The sequence below is a fragment of the Argentina silus genome (genome assembly GCF_951799395.1).
Source record: "Argentina silus genome assembly, chromosome: 10".
Lineage (NCBI taxonomy): Eukaryota > Metazoa > Chordata > Actinopteri > Argentiniformes > Argentinidae > Argentina > Argentina silus.
In genome coordinates, this window is record NC_139664.1 from 15112852 (window position 1) to 15132358 (window position 19507).

The 19507-nt window shown below is 42.0% G+C and overlaps 1 protein-coding gene across 1 annotated transcript in view; it reads left to right on the top strand.

Annotated features, from left to right (window-relative positions):
- Nucleotides 1–13660: 13660 nt before the first annotated feature.
- Nucleotides 13661–19507, top strand: part of LOC310810515 (CUB and sushi domain-containing protein 3-like) — a gene marked incomplete at both ends in the record, with an annotated part of 91006 nt that continues 85159 nt past the window's right edge. Inside the window, one exon of the mRNA XM_083678305.1 lies at nucleotides 13661–13838. Within this exon, the coding sequence (XP_083534431.1) occupies nucleotides 13661–13838 (178 nt within the window). The remainder of the gene's footprint in view (nucleotides 13839–19507) is intronic.

Sequence of the window (19507 nt, forward strand, 5' to 3'; positions counted from 1 at the left end):
TTATGGGAAAGCCTTAGCGTCAATTGTGAGAGGAAATGTATATTTGAAATACATCCTGTGTGGCTTAGTTGGTTGGGCATGGCGGTAGCTCAAACTCCAAGGTGGTGGGTTTGAGTCCTGCTGGGATCATTTTATAAAAAATGTAGGCACTCCTTATACTGCAAGCACATCAACTCATACTGACCACATGTGAGTCATTATTATGTGGGTGAAAAAACAGGAAAGATAGCTTGATGTTATCTCAGTCTCAAAGCCCATGGGTACAATGGGAGTGGATGATTAAGTCTACAGTACAATGTTACCCCTTTTTCAGGGCTTTGTGTGGAAGTACATAGGGATCCCAAACAGTACATCCTTGCTCTCCCAAACAGCTTCAGGTCCACAGAACAAGGTCCGCAGAGCTGCTCGGTTACCATGGCAACAACCCTACAGATCTGATGGACAATTTCCACACCTGTAACGCCTCTGCAATGACTGTACACTCCATACGCACTATAAGACAAGGGGTTAGAATACTGTTGCACAGCAGAAGAGCCGTGGAGATCTCCTTTAAACTGACTACAGCTCTCTTTCATTTAAAGCCACACACACAGGATTTGTATTAGAAATGCAGAGAGGCAGAAATTAAGGCAGTATCTTGAACACAATATGACCACAAGCCTATGACAAAAAATAACTTTGACTTTAGAAGATGGAGAAGAAGAAGAAGAAGAAGAAGAAGAAGAAGAAGAAGAAGAAGAAGAAGAAGAAGAAGAAGAAGAAGAAGAAGAAGAAGAAGAAGAAGAGTACTTTATTGTCCATTACACAGGTGATGGAAATGTGTAGTTTTTGCATACCCCTGCGAGAGCCACGAACGCATGCACGCACGGATGCATGCATATGCACACACACACACACACACACACACACACACACACACACACACACACACACACACACACACACACACACACACACACACACACACACACACACATTGCCAAGACTGTCTGCGAGGTCTTCTCTGTGACTAACTCCTCCTCAGGTCATTCTTTTATCTCTGCCACAGACACACATGGAGCCTCTATAAGATGATTTCTCTATTGAGACACTTAACCTGAGATAGGAATCCACAGTCTGGAGTTGGAAGTTTCAAATAAGGTGTTTAATTGGCTGCTTAATCTAACTTAATGCCTCAATGTCTTGCTTTTCTTTTGAAATTGAAGATGAATAGTGTTTCTCTCCCCGACTCGTTAACAGATTAATGTACCTCACATTTCTAGACTTTACGTCATCTTTCGTGGGATGTTTTGCATTTTACGAGTTTTGGAATAGCACTATCTCTCTTTCTGCAGACAGTCTCATAGTGTTCCACCAATTCTTTAATTTGTGTGCATTTTAATTAATCTAGCCCAAAGCTGTTCAGTTTCCCAGTGAGTATTCTGAAGGTCAGCGCAGCACCATAGCATTTGTCAAAGATATCCTTTGACCTGGGATGCAAGACACAGGAGTGTTCACACATAAACTTGAGCTATCTGTGGCAGCGCTTACGCAAACCTTGGCTTTACGTTCAGCTTACCCAGTAGCTGGACCCTTTCTTGGTAGCTTGTATTATTCATTTCCACTGTGACAGCTGTGATTTACTGCCTATCTCTGTGTAGAATACTTGTTTCCTCATTTGGCTTGACATAATGGGTAGAGAATGTCGATGATGTGCTTTATTGCTGTTTTTTATCACCTACAAAGAGAGTGTCAGTCACCCCGTTGTAAAGTCGCCTCCATCCAGTCTCAATTATGGCTCATTCGCATAATTGATGTCTGAGATTGAATTGAATGTCAGCTATGTAATTGTGTCTCAGACCATGTTCAAGGCGTGTCCAATTAAGTTCCTGTTATGTTATTAAGGACTCTTGTCATGTCTATACATATTCCATATACTCTCATGGGGTGAAAGCTTGATTAAAATCATAGTTGAAAAGTGAATAGACAAAATTCTTGACTCACATTTAACTGGCAAACAGTTCGAAGCACACCCACAGTGGTAGAACAGAAATGTTCTGTGTTATTTGGAATGCCATCCACCCAAATATAGAGACTTTACTTTGCCCTAGCCCAAGCAGTCAGCAGCTTTAATATTGTTGCTCCCTGGGGAAGTTTGATGTCCTGTGTTGGATAAGTGTCAGCTTAACTGAAGAGAAGGCTTGTCAGTACTGTAACCATGTACAATATTGCATTTCAGAAACAGGACTTTGATACAGAATGCCAATCACAGGGGGTTGTGTGCCTGCATTTACTTATGTAGAGGCGGTAATTGCCAGGTTTTGCAGGGGCGTACTGCTGCAATCTGAGCAGGTGAATTGGCAGCTTTGCCATGGTGGTGCTGTGCTGACTACTAAATCAGGTTTACTGTTGTCCATAGAGAAACACCTTGGTGCATGGCAGGGAGCAAGAGAGAGAGTCAAAGAATGTGTGTGTGTGTGTGTGTGTGTGTGTGTGTGTGTGTGTGTGTGTGTGTGTGTGTGTGTGGGTGTGTGTGTGTGTGGGTGTGTGTGTGTGGGTGTGTATGTGTGTGTGCACACACATGTGTCTCTGTGTGTGTGTGTGTGTGTGTGTGTGTGTGTGTGTGTGTGTGTGTGTGTGACAGTGTGTGTGTGTGTGTGTGTGTGTGTGTGTCTCTATGTGTGTGTGAGAGGGAGGGAGAGGCCTTAGAAAATCAAACAGCCAGTCTATTCCCCAGAGATGCAGGCCTGGCTGTGGTTGGTTGAGCCTGCACTGTGTGAAAGGGGCCAATAACATGCTGAGTAATGGGATTGTGCCACTGCAGATTGTCTGTGAACAGGTCGGGTCCTTGGTGTTTCTATCCGTCAGGTTAGCCTGGCCTGAATAAGGCCAACTGTACAAAAGCCAGCTATTGTGCTATAACTAAGCCCACCACCATCTTGGATTTATAGATGGGTGGGGGAGACTCAGAGAAAAATCATGTCCTAAAGTGAAACTATGGGCTTCATACTGATGTATGGTTTAGTTAGTTCACACAATGTCAGTCTCATTATAGTCCTCTGTGTTCAGCCAGGCTCTCCCTCCACCTGCTGCTCGCTGTCCTGTGAATGCTTTAACTGAAATTTAGCACGTCCTATCGCATTAGTCTCACTCGTCCCTCACCTTGCGGATCACCTCGGGCGACAGTGCAAGCCAAGTAGTGCAATTTTCATTTACTCGTACTCTTTGATGTTCTTGGTCCATAGGTGTGGGTGTACGTTTGTCATACTGATGTAAGTACAAGTCAATTTGTATACTAGCCAACTACACTGTTTGCAATAAATTCTTGATTGCTTTGTACTTAAGACCTGTAGTGGACAGGGAGTCACTGTTAATACAAAACAGTAATATAACAACAAGACTGCTTTATTGATTTCATGGGCCTCAACTCGTATTAGGGAAAAAGTATAATTCTTTGTCGACTTTTGTGGTGAATATGTTATAATTGGTTGCAACTCTGGGAGTTTCCTCTGGCCTAACCCTTCCTCTATTTGATTTTACAGGAGGTGGTACAACTCCCAAGCCAGCTTGCACTCTGCAACCTTTCAAATGCACCTTAATTTAGCAAAATGTCAGGCCTCCAAGGCCTCAATACCATGCCTTTCCCAATCACATCACCGCCCCCTCCAACCATTCAAGGGAGATGCATCAGGCTGGCTTGCAGCTGTAATAGCCTGTGGCTAGCAGTATAAAACAACAAGCCCAGATGAGGACAGTGGAGAGGGACGAAGCAGGAGAGGCTAGATCTACCTGCCTGGTCCAGTGTTAGAATCCTGGGGTAGATAGACCTGGCCTCCTATGTGTCCTTGTGCCTTGTGTGGAATGTGGATATGCCTCGTCTGCTCTGGAGATCCAGGGACAGTGCCCTTGGCTACAGCCATAAGGAGTGCAGGGCTTCCTTCATTCTGGATCAGTCCTTAGTCAACAGATTATACAGATTAATGACAAAGTCACAAAAGAACAAACGTCTAGTCGCGCAGAAACGTTTGTTTCTCTCAGAGTGTCTGATTAGATATGGTAAACATCATTTGTTTGCTTCCATTCTTGGCCTTGTATAAAAGAGCATCTGTGAGTCTTATAGAGGCTGAACAAATGCATCTTAGGCCTTTTATCAATCTGTACCAGGGTACCGATGTGACAACAGCGACGACATTGATGTAGTACATTCTTTGCTTGAGTTCAACCAAGCAAGACTTCACTTAACTCGGATGCGATTTATGACAATGATTTATTAATTTTTTACATTGAATGTAAAGTGAAGTTTTGGGGTAGACCCCGTCAAACCGATCAGGAACTCTCCTGAACTATCGGGTCTGCCTGGAGTAGGCAGGGGGCGACAGGGCCCATCCCCCTCAGGGAAGAGGGGGCCTCCTGGTGGTGCAGACAGGGTGGTGGTGGCAAAAGTGCAGGGGAGGCTGGTGGAGGTAGGTTGAAGGACAGGCTTGTAATGCATGGAATGGAATGAGGAATGGTTTTGTAGTGCATGGAACTCAATCCATTCCCTGCATTACAATGAGCCTGTCCTCCGATTTCTGCCTCCACCAGCCTCCACTGGTGCAGTATTCTGTGAGACAGAGAACACAGAAACAGCAAATGGAGAAGGCAGGCATGAGTATTTATATGGTAAACAAACAAAAGTTCTGATAGGCTGCAGGTTAATTATGAACAGATGGTTGCGGGACTGATTAGTGCTGAAAGGGGTTCAGTTCAGTCTCTCCGGTAGAACTTCCGTAAACTCTAATTTCAGCTGCTTGTAATAACAAAATAATAATTACCATTATGGCCTGCCTTCATTAATCTGTTACTGGGTGTTTTGTTTTCATTCTCTAACCATACATGTTGGTTATGCATTCTCTTTTATCATTTAGCCTTTGGCTACACTGTACATAAGAGAAACATATGATTTTCATTTACTTTCAGTAACTTTTATTTCTTCCTGAAATTGTGTTACAAAAATGTATTTTCAAGATGGATGTGTGAGGAGTGTTTTTTCCTTTGACTCCTTTGACTCTTTGTTCCTGCCACATGAATGTTTCATTGAGTGACTCGACTCTTTCTTTGCTTGTGTCATATACATTCAGAACGATTCCTTGTAATCAATAATTCTTTCTCTTGAAAAAGGCAGAATCCAGGAGAGAGGTGACCTGGGTAAACTATGCACTCCGTTGTATCTCCTCACCTATAATGGGCTTTGGCAGGCTCCACCTGGTCTCCCCAATGCACAGGGGAGACATTCTGGAAAATGCTTGATAAGAGTTTTTTGTGCTGAAATGAGCTGATTGCATATGCATGTCCAGTAGCTGTCAATTTCCCGGGTCCAGAGCAAGATGCTCATTCCCTGGGCAAGTCTTTGATCACCACTGCAGCTCCGTCTGATCACTGGCGTCAGACCAGTCCCTTAACTCCCCTCACCCCCGCCGAGAGAGTGTATTTACATATCTTGTTTGAACCTGTCATCTGCAATCATAGGACTCTTGGTAACACATCACTTAATAACAATATTTCCTTTAGCCATGGAAAAACTTCTGCTGTTGAAGATTAGAGAAGGATGTGTCTCTTCAGGATGTGGTCCCGATACTGGACTTTAACACTTTAGTAACATGGTCCATTTTCCATCTAACACATGTGTTTGGGAAATTCCCAGTTGAGGTTTCACAATGTTAACAGACATTTCTCAGACATTTTCTCTCAGAGAAAGCTCTGTAGGTAGCTAATGCACACCTTAGCCACAGGCTCAGAACCAGTCAGAATTAATGATTAACCTCATTACACATAACAAATGATACCCACCAACAACCAGCAGCACTGTCCCTGAAAGGCAGCATACAGTATAACATATATCACCATGTGTGTACCATGAGGACCTGCTGAATCATGCAATTATGTTTGGTGGGGGAGGTCGATAAATCCTATCCCCAGCGGAGAGGTGTACGGATCATGGAGGTCACAAGTGTAATTATGGGAATGCACCACACTCCATTGACACACTTATCAGTCTCTGTAGACAGGTGGGCCAGCTCATGATAAGACCTGATTGCTCCTTATGGGATGATGGAGCCTGCTGTCATACCTGATGCCCTGATGCATGTCCAGGTTAACATGCTCTCAGCATACAAATGCCATAGCAGAGCCAGCCTTTCCGCTGCTGGAAAACACAATTGGGTTTCAGTCCCAACTGTTTTGGTGTTTTTGTTTGTGTGGTTTGGGTTATTGTCATGCACAAGGAGTTTTGGGTTGCTTTGTTTGTTGTTTTCCTCCTTTGTTTTCTTGATAGAAAATATGTGAAATGTGATAATTGGGTCCTACCTAGTATCTTGTAATTTCTTCATAAAAATGGCTGTATTGAATATTCATATTTCTAATGCCAGGATATGGCTTCTGACAAACGTAGCAATCTTAAATAATGGGGGGTTAATCCTAGGAGCTAAAAACCTTGGTGTAAATGTAGAAGATAATATGACTTGACTTTTTCATTCATAGGTGATCAGTCCAATTACATAATAGCCCCATGCGGGGGAAGGTAACCTGGACTGCAGCCACTCATACAGATGAGTCATTGGAACTGCACAGGTTTTCATACAGAGACTCCTCTTCATTCCAATTATCGCTAACAAGTGCTAATTTGGAGGTCATCATTTAGCCAAACCCCCCTAAACTCAAGAGGGGTGTCGTGGTGGGAGTTTATACTGTAGAATATGACCATCTCCTACTGTAGTGTTTTGTTTCCCTCCTAATGCTGCTTGGTAAAGCATTAAGCACACTTCATGGGTTCAAGCTAGCCCTAGAGGGAGATGAAAAAATAACAATGTGATTAATATGTCCATGTACATTATTTATAAAAGTACATTTGACATTGGATAGAGTGGGATTTTTTTATGTGGGATTTTTGTTGTGATCCTGACTTGTTTCTCAAGGTAATGTGAGTTGAAATGCCTCTGAAAAAAAGCATAACTTTGTTTGCAGTGTTTAAAGAATACAGCCTGCAGCTGTCTTTTCAATGAAGCCAGAATGATGTCTTCCATTGTTCGTTTTGCCTGTTTTTTTTAATATCGTTGTTTGTCATCATTTTCAATTGAATATTTTTGTCCTGACACTATAGCCGGGCATTATAGGACTTTGAATAGTTTATGACATTCCCCTGACAGCTCCAGTTGTTGATGCGAACAGTAGCCTGTCATCCAGGTGAGATGGTGTGTACGATGTGTTTTGTTGTAGTATCATAAGATGTGAAGAGAGGTGACGTCTCTGAGTATGCTGTCAGTATGATGTCATGGAGGGCTACTTCCAGAGATATGCTATAATATAGTCATTTCTCTGATAGAGCTATCACACCATGATCAATACTTAATTCAATGTATTTCAATTGTATTCCCCTCTGGGCAATGCACACTCAATACTGTTTCACAAGGCTAATATTTCATTGCAGTGGTATAGCGCTGGAAATGGCTTGGTAAGAGATTGTTTGGCTTGGGGTTGGACACTAATAACTAACTAATACGTTTTACGTGACAGCGTTTTGCTTAGACTACTTCTCATTGAGGAGCTCATCCTCATTTAAAATATAGTAACAAATGTTTTTAACTCAGAGGCTTCCTTGCATGGAGAGCGCTATTTGGTGCATAATTTCACTGTGTGTTGGAAAGCTGAATCACTTAAATTAGAGGAAATAGCTGTAATTTACGTGAAACATAACTTCTTTGTCAAAACCCTCTATTCCATCTTAGTTACATATGTTATAAAGCATTGTCATCTGTAACCTACTCTGAGCTGAAGGTGTACTCGGCTTAACGGTTTAAGACTAACGAGGGAGCTTGAGCTTCAGTTGTTTTAGTCAGGCAGACAGCCCTTCTTTGATCTGAATAATATTCCTTCGTACAGTCTTGCAGCTATTTACAGAGGAGATTTATTTCACAGATACTGTGTACAATGGAACTCCTCATCTCACTGGAGAGCTCAGGTAGAATGGTACTGTCTTTCCCTTTGGTGTGTACTACATAAATGGGTTTAGAATATGGATTTGATTACATTTCAGTGAGTAGCAATACTGGATACCTTAATGTTGGTGATTTAAAACTATAGCTGTTCTAGATGCTTTGAGCTGGCAAGAGATATATACAGCACAGCTTTATAACAAGTTTATGGCAGCAATAAGTGCATCTCCTGTAAAGACAGTCATTACCCACTCCTGGGAGTGAACAGAGTTTCAAGTTTTAAAGTTGTATTTTCAGGGAAGTTTATGACAATACAATTAAATGATTTCTGGCAAGCTGTCCTTTTCTGAATACACAGAACACAATCACATTGAATTCCTATTGAATTTCACACATGGCTCTATTTCTTTAAAAGGCCCATAAAAGCTGTGGATGGAATTTTCCGTGGGTTTTCCTTTGTTTTATCTGCCAGCTCTGAATCTCTGTACTGCTCTGGGCAGGGTATAGAAAGCCTTGTGAGACTTCACACCAGCCACAGAGGTCAAGGTGCTGCAGCAGTACTGCAGACAAGGACTGACAGATTCAACCATAGTTACGATCTATCCTCCCTCCCACAGGCTCTGTGCATGATTCTATTTGTGCAGGTGTTATATCCATTGTAATGTGTTTTTTTTCCAATGGTTTCAAAACAAATTCATGTTTGGTTTCATGTTTTATAAACTTGTGGCTATTTGGCCCTGTGGACATTTCCTTGCCTTGTGAAGCATCTGACATACTGTCACCCCAATGCAGGTCTATGTTCTGCAAAACCGTGGAGCATGGAGAGAGTTAGCAACTGGTGCCTGGCTTAGAGGGCTCAATCATCTGAGACTTCTGAGACATCAATCAGACTCTACTGTCACTAATACCGCCAACAATATACAGACAATTATTGGATATTAATAACTGATACTTGTTAGAACGAAAGCTTTGACAATTTCTCCAACTTGTGTGTGTTTGATATGCACTACACACACTGTTATTGGTCGACAGGGAAAAACAACCCCTCAATTATCCCTGTATCCTTTCATTCCTCATACATCTAAGCAATGCTGCTTTATCTAATTCAGCTCCAACAATGATTACTTAGTTGATACTAATAGAAAAATATGAAAGTGTATGGTTAATTAAATGGTGGAGAAGACATTTCATTTGCCCAGAGGGGGATGGGAATTAGTCAGTCCTCAGAGGGGAGGAATGGGAATCATTCATTTGAAGGGAGAGCAAGTTAATTTCCCCTCAGCGCTGTAAGCCATCTCTTGACGAGGTTTAGAGAAAGGGAAGCCAGACTGACTTTCTGAGCTCAGACTTCCTTAACACTGCGGTAAGCCTCCTTGACAGAGTCATACAAAAAAGAAAACCCCCCACCACTACTGTTCGATTCCCTCCAATGGAGAGAGAATGGAACCTTTCTTGAATACTTGGCATAGAACAAACTAACAACAACACCCCCCGAAAAAAATACAATGCTATTCAGATATTCATCCATCAGAAAAGAACAGGTTTAATCAGTCTCTAAAGGGCAATCACAGCAGGGACATACGAATCCATTATTGATTGCTCCAATTTGGTAATTAAGCACAATTGCAGCAAAGTTCCCACAAATATTCACATTTTAGAACACTGGTAAAACTGTATTCAGATGCGATTCAATCAAGACTGCAATCAATATGCACTCCCACTTCCAACCTAGAGACAATTTCACGACCATTCCATTTTATTATGGAGAATCCTTTCATACTTAGCTTGAAAGAGGTATTGTGAATATAATAAAAGAAAATCAACTACTGTATAGGCAACAGCTAGGTCCAACAGAGTGACTGAGAGTTGAACCAGAAAGGAACCATGCTATTGTAATTCCTGGAAAAGGTAAAAGGCATGTAACCGGCAGGGTTTAAACTGAGGACCTCTCACACGGATGCCACAGTCGTAAACCATTATACCAAGAGAATATCAGTCTGGTATGAAGGCTTTATCTGGGTCAAGAGGTTGCAGCCAGAGCTACCTCATCACGAGAGTGTGATTCCAAAACCCCTCTGCTACACTTGTGTAGGGAAAACAATGATTGTGTGCTAGGGGAGAGAGAGTATTTATGCACAACAAGGTCTGAGTCTGTTACTGTAGTTTGGTTAGTTATTAAATTGGCCAGCAGGGAGTAAGTGGACTGGTCAGCTCTCTGTGCCGATCTGCACCATGATACATTTCATTAGCTCTCGCTGTCATGAATACAGGATTTACCAGGTAGAGCTTCAGAAACTTCCCAGTCAGCAGATATGCAGCGCACACTCTAAATTCTTCCTCAGCTATATGCCAAGTAATGTTTTCTTTGTTTGTGTGTTTAGCTTATTTGCCCCACAGGGACAATTAACACATATATCAGAGAGTGTTACAACTACCTTACTAATGCTACTTCTGAGCTACCTCTACCCTACATTACAGAGGAATTTTCAGAATTCACTCAAGTAGTTTTGCAAAAATATTGCTTGTTGTTCTTTGATCACTCAACTGGTTCTGTACCACAATCCTTGATTGAATGCACTGACTTAAAGTGAGCGTACGTTGTGCAAGTCATGAAACACTAGCATTCACATCCTTAGAGTAATCATACTTATGGAACTTGACTTCCATTAGTTTCCATGTTCCATGTTCTTCCATGTTTTTTTCACAGAGGCATTGCAAAATAGAGTCCTCGCCCATCAGCTAAAGGTTACGATTATTTAAGCTATCATTTTGTCTGTACAATGCCTTCATCACTCAGCATGTCAATCATTTTTCACAGCATTAGGCAAATCTTTCCTCTGTGAGCCTGCTTTACTGTTCCCTGCTGTGCTCTATCTCTGCTGCTCTATTCTTTTCCTCTCCTCTTGATTTGCACCATGCCTCTATTACCCTCCCTCCCTCGCTCTCCCTTCATTTCTCCCTCACCCCCCCTCTCTCTCTGTCTCTCTTCTAGCCACAGAAACTCGACACAGGGGTCGTTAATGCCACCTACATGAACACACATGACTCACTGTAGTCCATCACTACTGTATGGAGCATGTGGCCATTATCAGAGGGGTCAGGGAGAACATTAGGAGGGTCGATGTTTCATTGTTGTTCCTTGAGCTTTATTTGACCGCAAATAAATTAAATGGTTGGGACGTGTGCAACCTAATTGGAATACATAACATGATAACATAGTCAAATAAATACACATTAGAATTGTAGACTACCCATTATAATCATTGAAATTTGGCAGTACATTTTTTTCCACATCACATCAGATACACACTGCGAAATACATGTCTGTAAACAAACGTATTATTATCATTCCATAAGGAAAATGTCTCGCTCTCTCGTTGGCATCCTTAAACAGCTATTCAGCATCAAACAGAACAATGAACAACAGATTATCCACAGGCACGCTGGCGAGAGCCAAGACATCCCCACTGAGTAGACGCAGAACCCCAGGCAACAACGGATTACCGGCGAGGAGCAGGTCAGAAACAGCCCCTCCGGAGGGCAAACCAGTTAATCCAATCCCAACTCCCTCCACGCGGAACTCTAGCCCCCTCCAGGCAGACAGGAGGCCTCTGACTCCCCGGGAATACAGGCCCTTTTTTAGACATCACTCCACACACAATCACGGCTGTGATATCCACAAGTGCATGCCCCCGGAGGAGAAACAGAGTCAATGTGGTCAGTGAGGTTAAGGCTAACTCAAGAGCAGATGCAACTGAACTGAGATCGTAAACTCATTCTTCAAGTTCAAATACAGCCACCCGCGCCATCGAATTGCTAGGTTTTTGATGGAGAAGCTGGTTAACATTGGGTAGGCTATTTGAGGAGACGGTCACGTGTGTTGGCAATTCAGAGGTCGCAGGTTCGAGTCGTGTGGAGCAACGCGGAGTGCAAAGCAATTTGCAACCAATTGGTGCCTGTTTCACAGACAGACTACCCAGTTGAAAAAGCATATGATAAGGCTAACTCAAGAGCAGATGCAACTGAACTGAGATCGTAAACTGATCGTAAACTGCCAGAGGAGATCAGTTGCACATCAACAGGCAGAGAAGGAACATTGACAAGCACAAATATACTCTCCTTAGCAGCCCTTGAATCGACAACAATAAGCGGTAAAGTAATGCTGCCTGGAGCAGGCCGTAATCCACACTAGAGAATCCAGTGAGAGGAAGACCTTGCCAGATGGAAAATCTAATTCCTTATAATGAATGAGTCTTTTTTCTTACATGTTTTTTAGGTAGGGCTAGATATAGTATGTCTATATCTGTGGTCACATAAATAGTTAACATTCATAAAAATTAAACATCCCATTTTGGCATACAACAACCTCAATGCCCTCTACTGGACTAAAAATAGGTTTGAGGGCTCAAGCTGTTTTCTCCATACCTCACTAGTTTGGAGGAGCAGTGACCGTATTGTGGCATAAGAGACCTAAAGAAGATCAGGTGAAGGCTGTAGGGAAGACACTTAAAAAAAGAAACCGAGATTAGGTCGAATTGAGTATTTCAGTGTCCCTCCTAACAATTTATACTCATGGAATGTCTCATCATAATATAGGATAGCAGTGGTTTGTGCAAATGCCAATTGCCTATTCATAAAGGTTGTGAAAGGCATTATTATGTGTAAGTCACAATCAAGGCGTCGACGGTCCCAACTTTCCCATAGCTACAGAAGTGCACAACTGGTCTCACTGCAAATTATGGAATGACGCACTGTCAGTGAAATCAGCACCATGGACAGTTCCTGCTTCATCATAATGTGTTACTCTCCTCAATTTGCTCTATTGGGAGTCTTTGGATTAAATATATTGCTTTTTATTTATTTATTTAATAATTTCAGACAGGGCTTTATGGTAACATTAATATTTCTACTTCTATATATATGTAATATATTCACTACACACTGAATATTGATTTATGAAGGTCATCCGTCCCAGGAACATGTAGACCTATTTGGCAATATGGACTAGATCTAAACCCAATACCCAATATTCACCTAACACAAAGTAATTGAACTCCGATTTAGTGAAGAAAATCAAAAACTACGGCTTCGGTTAAATAGTTTTGTGGACCTGTTTGAGAATCCATTCACTGTGCAAGCACATAAAAGAAAAGTCTATAGCCTGTAGATGGCAGAAGAGTCCTGCTGCAGCTCAGCATTAGTTGTAATCATCGAATCTTTGCATTGCAAATGTGAATCCCATCACTACCAATAAATGATCCGTTCGATCTCCAAAATGAAAATGAGAGTTATGGTGTTGCCTACCAGGCGATTTTCTTTCATCAGCCTTTGGGATGGGGGATGCAGTTTCCCGGCTGTCCCAACCATAGGCTATCATGAACACAGTTCATTTCTTGATTGATTTACAGAGATGTAATAAATCTTGTGTGTGGGCTGTGTTGGGATATCGATAAGGCAGTATTCAAATGCACATCTATCCATCGGTGCAGATAGCACAGGGGCGAGGTGGACGGAGATATAGCGTTAGACAAGAACACACCAGAGATTATACTTGATGCCCCTCTTGGCGAGATGGTTGAGTCCTCGTCAAGGTTGCTGTGGTATCCTAAAATTCTCTGCTCACTTTTAGCAGCGTTCTCACACCAGACAGTACGGCTCGCTGTCTCTGGTCAAGGAATACTTACCACATAAATACATGTTTAGTTGTAAATATGAAAGGGATTTATAGAGAAGGATACTACGCTGGATCTATTGAACTACTAGACATTTTCAACAGAAGATGCGTTAAATGTGGCCGGACGGACTTTCTTCAAGCTAAAACAATGAGGATTAAAACTGGAATTATATTTTGGAACCTCATATTTTCAATGATGTTCACGTGTGTGAAAGGTACGTCATTGCAGTATTTCTTTATATGTTGGTCCTTCGAAATCGATTATAGCTTTATGGACGCGCGGAAAATGCAAGATTTAGGATGGAGTTTCGGGAACGCATTTCTTTGGCTTAGCGCTCAATGCAGGCTTTGAGTGGAGCCTCAATAGATATTCTTGCAGTACACTCATCCGAATAGCCTACGTGAGCTGCTTTGCTTAGTAACTAGTGAATTGTTAGTGACGATCAGGCACTGCAGTTTTGTAATCTAGGACGAGATTTTAATGAGATTTTTATGTCGTGAATTTACATTGTGGGTCACAGTTTTGCTCTTTATGTGCAGAGCTTAGTTTTGTTAATCTTGCCATTTTCTTTAGAAACGCTGCTTGAACATCTTCAAGGGGACACAGCAATTAGCAAATGTGGAACCAATTTGTCGAATGGTGTTTATCCCAGACTTGCCAGTACATGCAGGTGGGAGACTTTAGGTGGGCTTGTTAGTATTCTAGCGGCTTTGCTCTGGGGCTACCAATTTGAAAATGCACAATCGCCTATATAGTGGGTTATCAAATAAGTGACTGATTTATTGCTATATTCCCAAAGATATATCTAAGACTATCCAGGTTATTTAGGGGATTGTCTTGTGGTTGATGCAATGTCATATGGTGTTTTCTGGTGATATACAGTTCAAAAGGTCTGCGGTTCCCTCTTTTATTGAAGCCCCGAAAAACATAACCAGGACTCACTCGACAATCTTATTGAAGTAATAGGCTACCCTAATTTCATAGGCCATGAGATTCCGTTAGTCTGGCTCATTGTATTCACTAAACTAATCACCAGAACTAATTGTTGCGCATACACCCGCAAATATTATGGAATGACATCACATCTTGAATGACATCACATCTTGTCGGTATGCTCGTTACAACAGTGTATGTAGACTACATTAGTAATAATGACAGCAGTCACCCCTTAGTGTGTGTGTGTGTGTGTGTGTGTGTGTGTGTGTGTGTGTGTGTGTGTGTGTGTGTGTTTGACACTTTTAACCAAATACACATAACTCTACATTATTTCTGTTTAGGTTTACTAAACATTATCCATACAATATGTAAAATCACAAATGTCTTTTCACATCACACTTGGATGCTCACAATTCTAATTCTGATTCATGTTCTGATGTGTTCTGATTCATTGGTATGTGTGGCTATGCATATATCAGGTTTTGGATGTGGATTTTTCCCAACTCAATCATTTTCATGCCTAATCTAATGGGAGTGGATGAGATGTGTTGCACCCAAGAATGAGTCGGGTACACTGCTGTTTCATCACCACCCACATTGTGGCAATGTCAAACCTGCAGGGCACAGCCAATTCTCATAGCTCCGCTCCCTATTAGGCTCCAGGAGGTGGGAGCTCTGCTCTGCTCTCTCAGAATGGATTGAGGAGACATGAAACACCCCTTGTTCCTGTATTGACACTTAATGCAATGCTGGCCATGCATTGCTGCTTCCCCTTCACTGGAACTTTCTCAAGGCTAAAGATCATCCAAGAAGATACTGTCACAAGTCCAGGCCACCCATAGTATTATTCCACAGTGTATCAGAATCCTCTGTGGTGAGACCTTGGACTTATGCCATGGGAGCTTGACGCAAAATGAAAGTTGGTGACTGAGCACCAACAAGTAATTGCAGGTAATCAGGTCGATGGTAATCTAGGCAGTAGCTTGATGAAGACTCCTGCTGAATGTGATTATGTAAACTAGGGCTGTTGGGGCTAATCAGGATTACAATTTGTCTGTGTAATTATACACTATCTGCAGGGAATGAGGGCATTATCCAGCCCCATGGGTTCTTGATCTCAGCAGTGGCACCGGTCTGGCAGTGCACATCTATCCCGTACCTTCTCCCAACGCATTCCTTCACTTAGTTCCTTTTAAAGGTATATATTTCATATATATGGCACACATATGGCATATATTTATCATATAAGATTTTATTATTACTAATGTATTTCTAATGTATGGCTCATATATTACTAATATATGACTCTGGTTCACCAGTCAAAGCTGCTTATGTAGGGTGGGCCACCACACCTCAGGTCAAGTTTTCTGTTGGATTAGGTATGCCACCACACTGGTATTCTTGGTTATGGCTTTTCAGCATACTCAGTTTGAAAAAAAATGGTATAGTCTCAAGAAATCACATGTAGGAATGCAATTATTGTAGGTGAGATACCTACAGTATAAACAAACCACTAGATATAGTCTGAGATCATCATGTATATTCTAATATAATCTAATATATCTAATCTAATCTCATCTAAATCTCATATTAGCAGATATATTCCCAAAGCACTAATTGAATGTACAATATTACATAAAGACATATTTACATGGAAACTGCTGAACGAGAGCAAACAATCAGTTGTTGTTTTGGACAAGTGTGTGCAAAAATAGTTCATTCCCATACTGATGAAGCGCATTTGTACCACAAATTCCACATAACAATTTAGGCTGCTGCTGTTTCCTAAACGGATGGATCATTGATTAAATAATCATCTCATTGTGAGGGTACATGCTGCTTATTTGGACTGTGGTGTTTCATTTGCAGGGCTGGTTTGTCTGTTTACTTTCTGTATTCTGCCTTAATTCAGTTCCAGTAATGTTGTTCATTCAGTAGAATGCTGTCCAAACAAGAATTCCATTAAGCATGTGGCAGCAGTGCTGCATTGAACATTAATTCACACACTAGACCACCAAAACTCCAAACCTCTGCATTAATTTCTTGTACAATAGAGGTGTGCATGGGTTTTAGTATTCCTCCTGATCACTGGGAGGATTTTTCAGACTTCCAAATAGAATGTAGTACTGTAGAACCCTTCTCTAAATTGCCACAGTATGTCACACAAAAATGAAATAAATAAATAAATAAATAAATAACACTTACAGAAATGTTCTCGTCTGATAATGTACATTCTGGAGAGCATAATTTTTCCGTTTGCATGGTGTAGTAGAGACTCTGATGTGGAAATACTGTCAATTTAGATTTTTGGCCAAAAGTGTAGCTGCACAGTCATGCAGAGAGAATGCCTCTCTATGGGGGTTAAGGTTACTGTCTAATTCACCATCTCAGTCATCATTGTTGTGTGCCTTATGATGGTCCTGATGGATTTTTCTTCCCTCATGTATTTCTTCACGTTTTATTACTTGTGTTCAGAATAACGCCTGTCATACATCTGAGAGCTTGGAGGTTTTGAAATGGCTTCTAAATATAAAACCTAGCTAAGTACTGCACCGCACAGATTTGATAAGATATTGGACCCGTAAGATTTAAGATCAAACACACCTGAGCTGATGACAAAAGACATGCAACAATGAGATGTGTTGAGAGTGTTTGAGAGTGTTTTTTGGAAACCCAGTGCACAGAAACATCTTCAGTATTGTTCAATTTTTGACAGTTTCTTTGTTTTTGGATGGTGGATTATCTGAATTGAATTCATAGAGCCACACTTATCCTTCTTGAGATTACCTGTCTAACTGCAATCAATATGACTCAGGGGCACTACACCATTCCCTCATGTTTGTGTTTCGGAGCTTTGTTACACTTTTACATGAAAAAACAACTATAAAAACAACAACATAGAGAAGCAGAAATCCTGTTGGAGGGCATTAGTTTGACCTTAGGTTTGCTTCACAAGGGCTCTATTCGCTACTTAAATCAGACAGACTGATGGATATCTCTCCATTGGCTGACTCACCTTTAAGGTCAGGTGCAGATCAATACACGTTCTTTTTCAGTCGACACGGTTCGACCCTTCACTAAGGGACCCATATACAATCAAGCCTGTCCTATATATAGGACCTAGCAAGTATGTCTATTTTATCCTTTCCACTTTTCACTCGTTGATTGTCTGAAACATACTGTACTGTGTTTTCGTAGCTAGCTACAACTTAACTGTTCTACTGAGAATTGTTATCCTTTATTTATACAGGGAGATCTTACTGATTCTCTTTTACAGAAGAGCCCTGTAGGAACAAGGTACATGGCAACAGGGAATAAGATAAAATAAACATCTAGAAAGACAAAATCACACAATGTTTCAACAAAATAAAAGCAGAGGGGAAAAAACGTACAAAAACCCCAATAGAATTCTATGATTCTCATGGGTTGTTAGGTTGTCTATACTTGAATCATGCGGTTCAGCTCGACTTTCAAAGAAGAATATCAACGAATTTGGTAAGCCAAGTTTGACAGTCTTCACCTAGCACGCTAACGTGAGAAGGTCAGCAGCTAAATTTTGCGTTCGCAATTCTTTTGAATTGTTTGAACCTCTGCTAGCTTGACGATAATTCCTCAGACTTGCTAAGTCCCTTGTGTAGGTTACGGCTAGCACTTGGATGGTTGCTAGCTTGAGTGATTTGTGGTTTTCGGACCACTTGATTCCTTGGACAAAGCACTTTTTTTCTCACCTTGTGCGAGGAATATTAGCACCCTGTTCGCAGGAAGGTTGGCTAGTTCATGTTCTCTGTTCTCAAGTTCTCAGACTACTTGAGCCATTACTAGTTTGACATAATTCCCAACTGGTTACCTTGTGTAATGCAAGCTAGGTCCCCAGTGTGCGCCACGAGGACGGTTGGCTAGCTCGCGCATTCATCTTTATTAAACAACTTGAGCCTCTGGCTAATCTGATCGTTGAAGCTTCATTGCAATACTACTTTGATGTGTGGGCAAGTGCTTTCTCTCAAGGGAGATTTTACTCATTTTGGTTGTGGCCCCTGCTACAGCTGTAGTGGGTGGGTCAACTCAATAATTACCCTTAGTTAACACTGTGTTCACCAGAGCCTACCCGAATGGATGTGGTCGTGCTTTGTGGAAGGCGGTCTCTCACAAAGACTGCCCCCTGTGCCTTGGATGAACTCATGCACAGACTGCCGTTCTTAACAACGCATACTGCTAGCTATGGGCTGAGCAGTTTCAAATGGTAGGTACGTGGAGAGTGTCATCGCTGCAGCGCGCCACAGCTCTCTACTGGAGAATGACCCTTCCACTCTTCCACCATTGCTGAACCTCCATTCAGCCCCGGCTCATGCAAGGCTCGCGAGGAGTTGAATGAGGCCGACAGTGAGGCTAGCAAGATATAGGGTTACACCTCCAACGTGGAGTTCTCCGATGGGGATGGAGAAGATGGCACTGACCTGGACTCCCTCCTTTCTGCCCAGCCCACTATGGCGGCATGGGAGGTGAAGGATGAGGTGATTTTACCATGCGGACATGTCCTTCCTGATAGCTGTCCACAGACCCACCTCTAAGTTCAAACTTGAGCTCCCTGGGGCCTTGCCACCGCCCAAGAGGACGAGGCTACAGTAGATGGGATCACCCTGCAGGGCGACCTCCCTTCTGTGATCTACCACTGCAGCGCAGGCGTGAGGTGAATGCTAACGCAGTTCTGTTGGTCTACCTAGCAGAAATGGTGCGCAACATCTCCGAGGCCAAGGACCCGGGAGCAGGTGTCTAAGCGATAAGATGATGAAGCTTCACCTTCTTGCGGACCACGTGACGCGCACCATCAAGGCCGCGGCCCATTCCGTTGGAAGTCACTCTCACTTTTTACATTCTCACTTTGATTGCCAAGATCAATATTATGCTCTTTGTGTTTGTGATAGGCCAACATGAACAATGATGAAATAC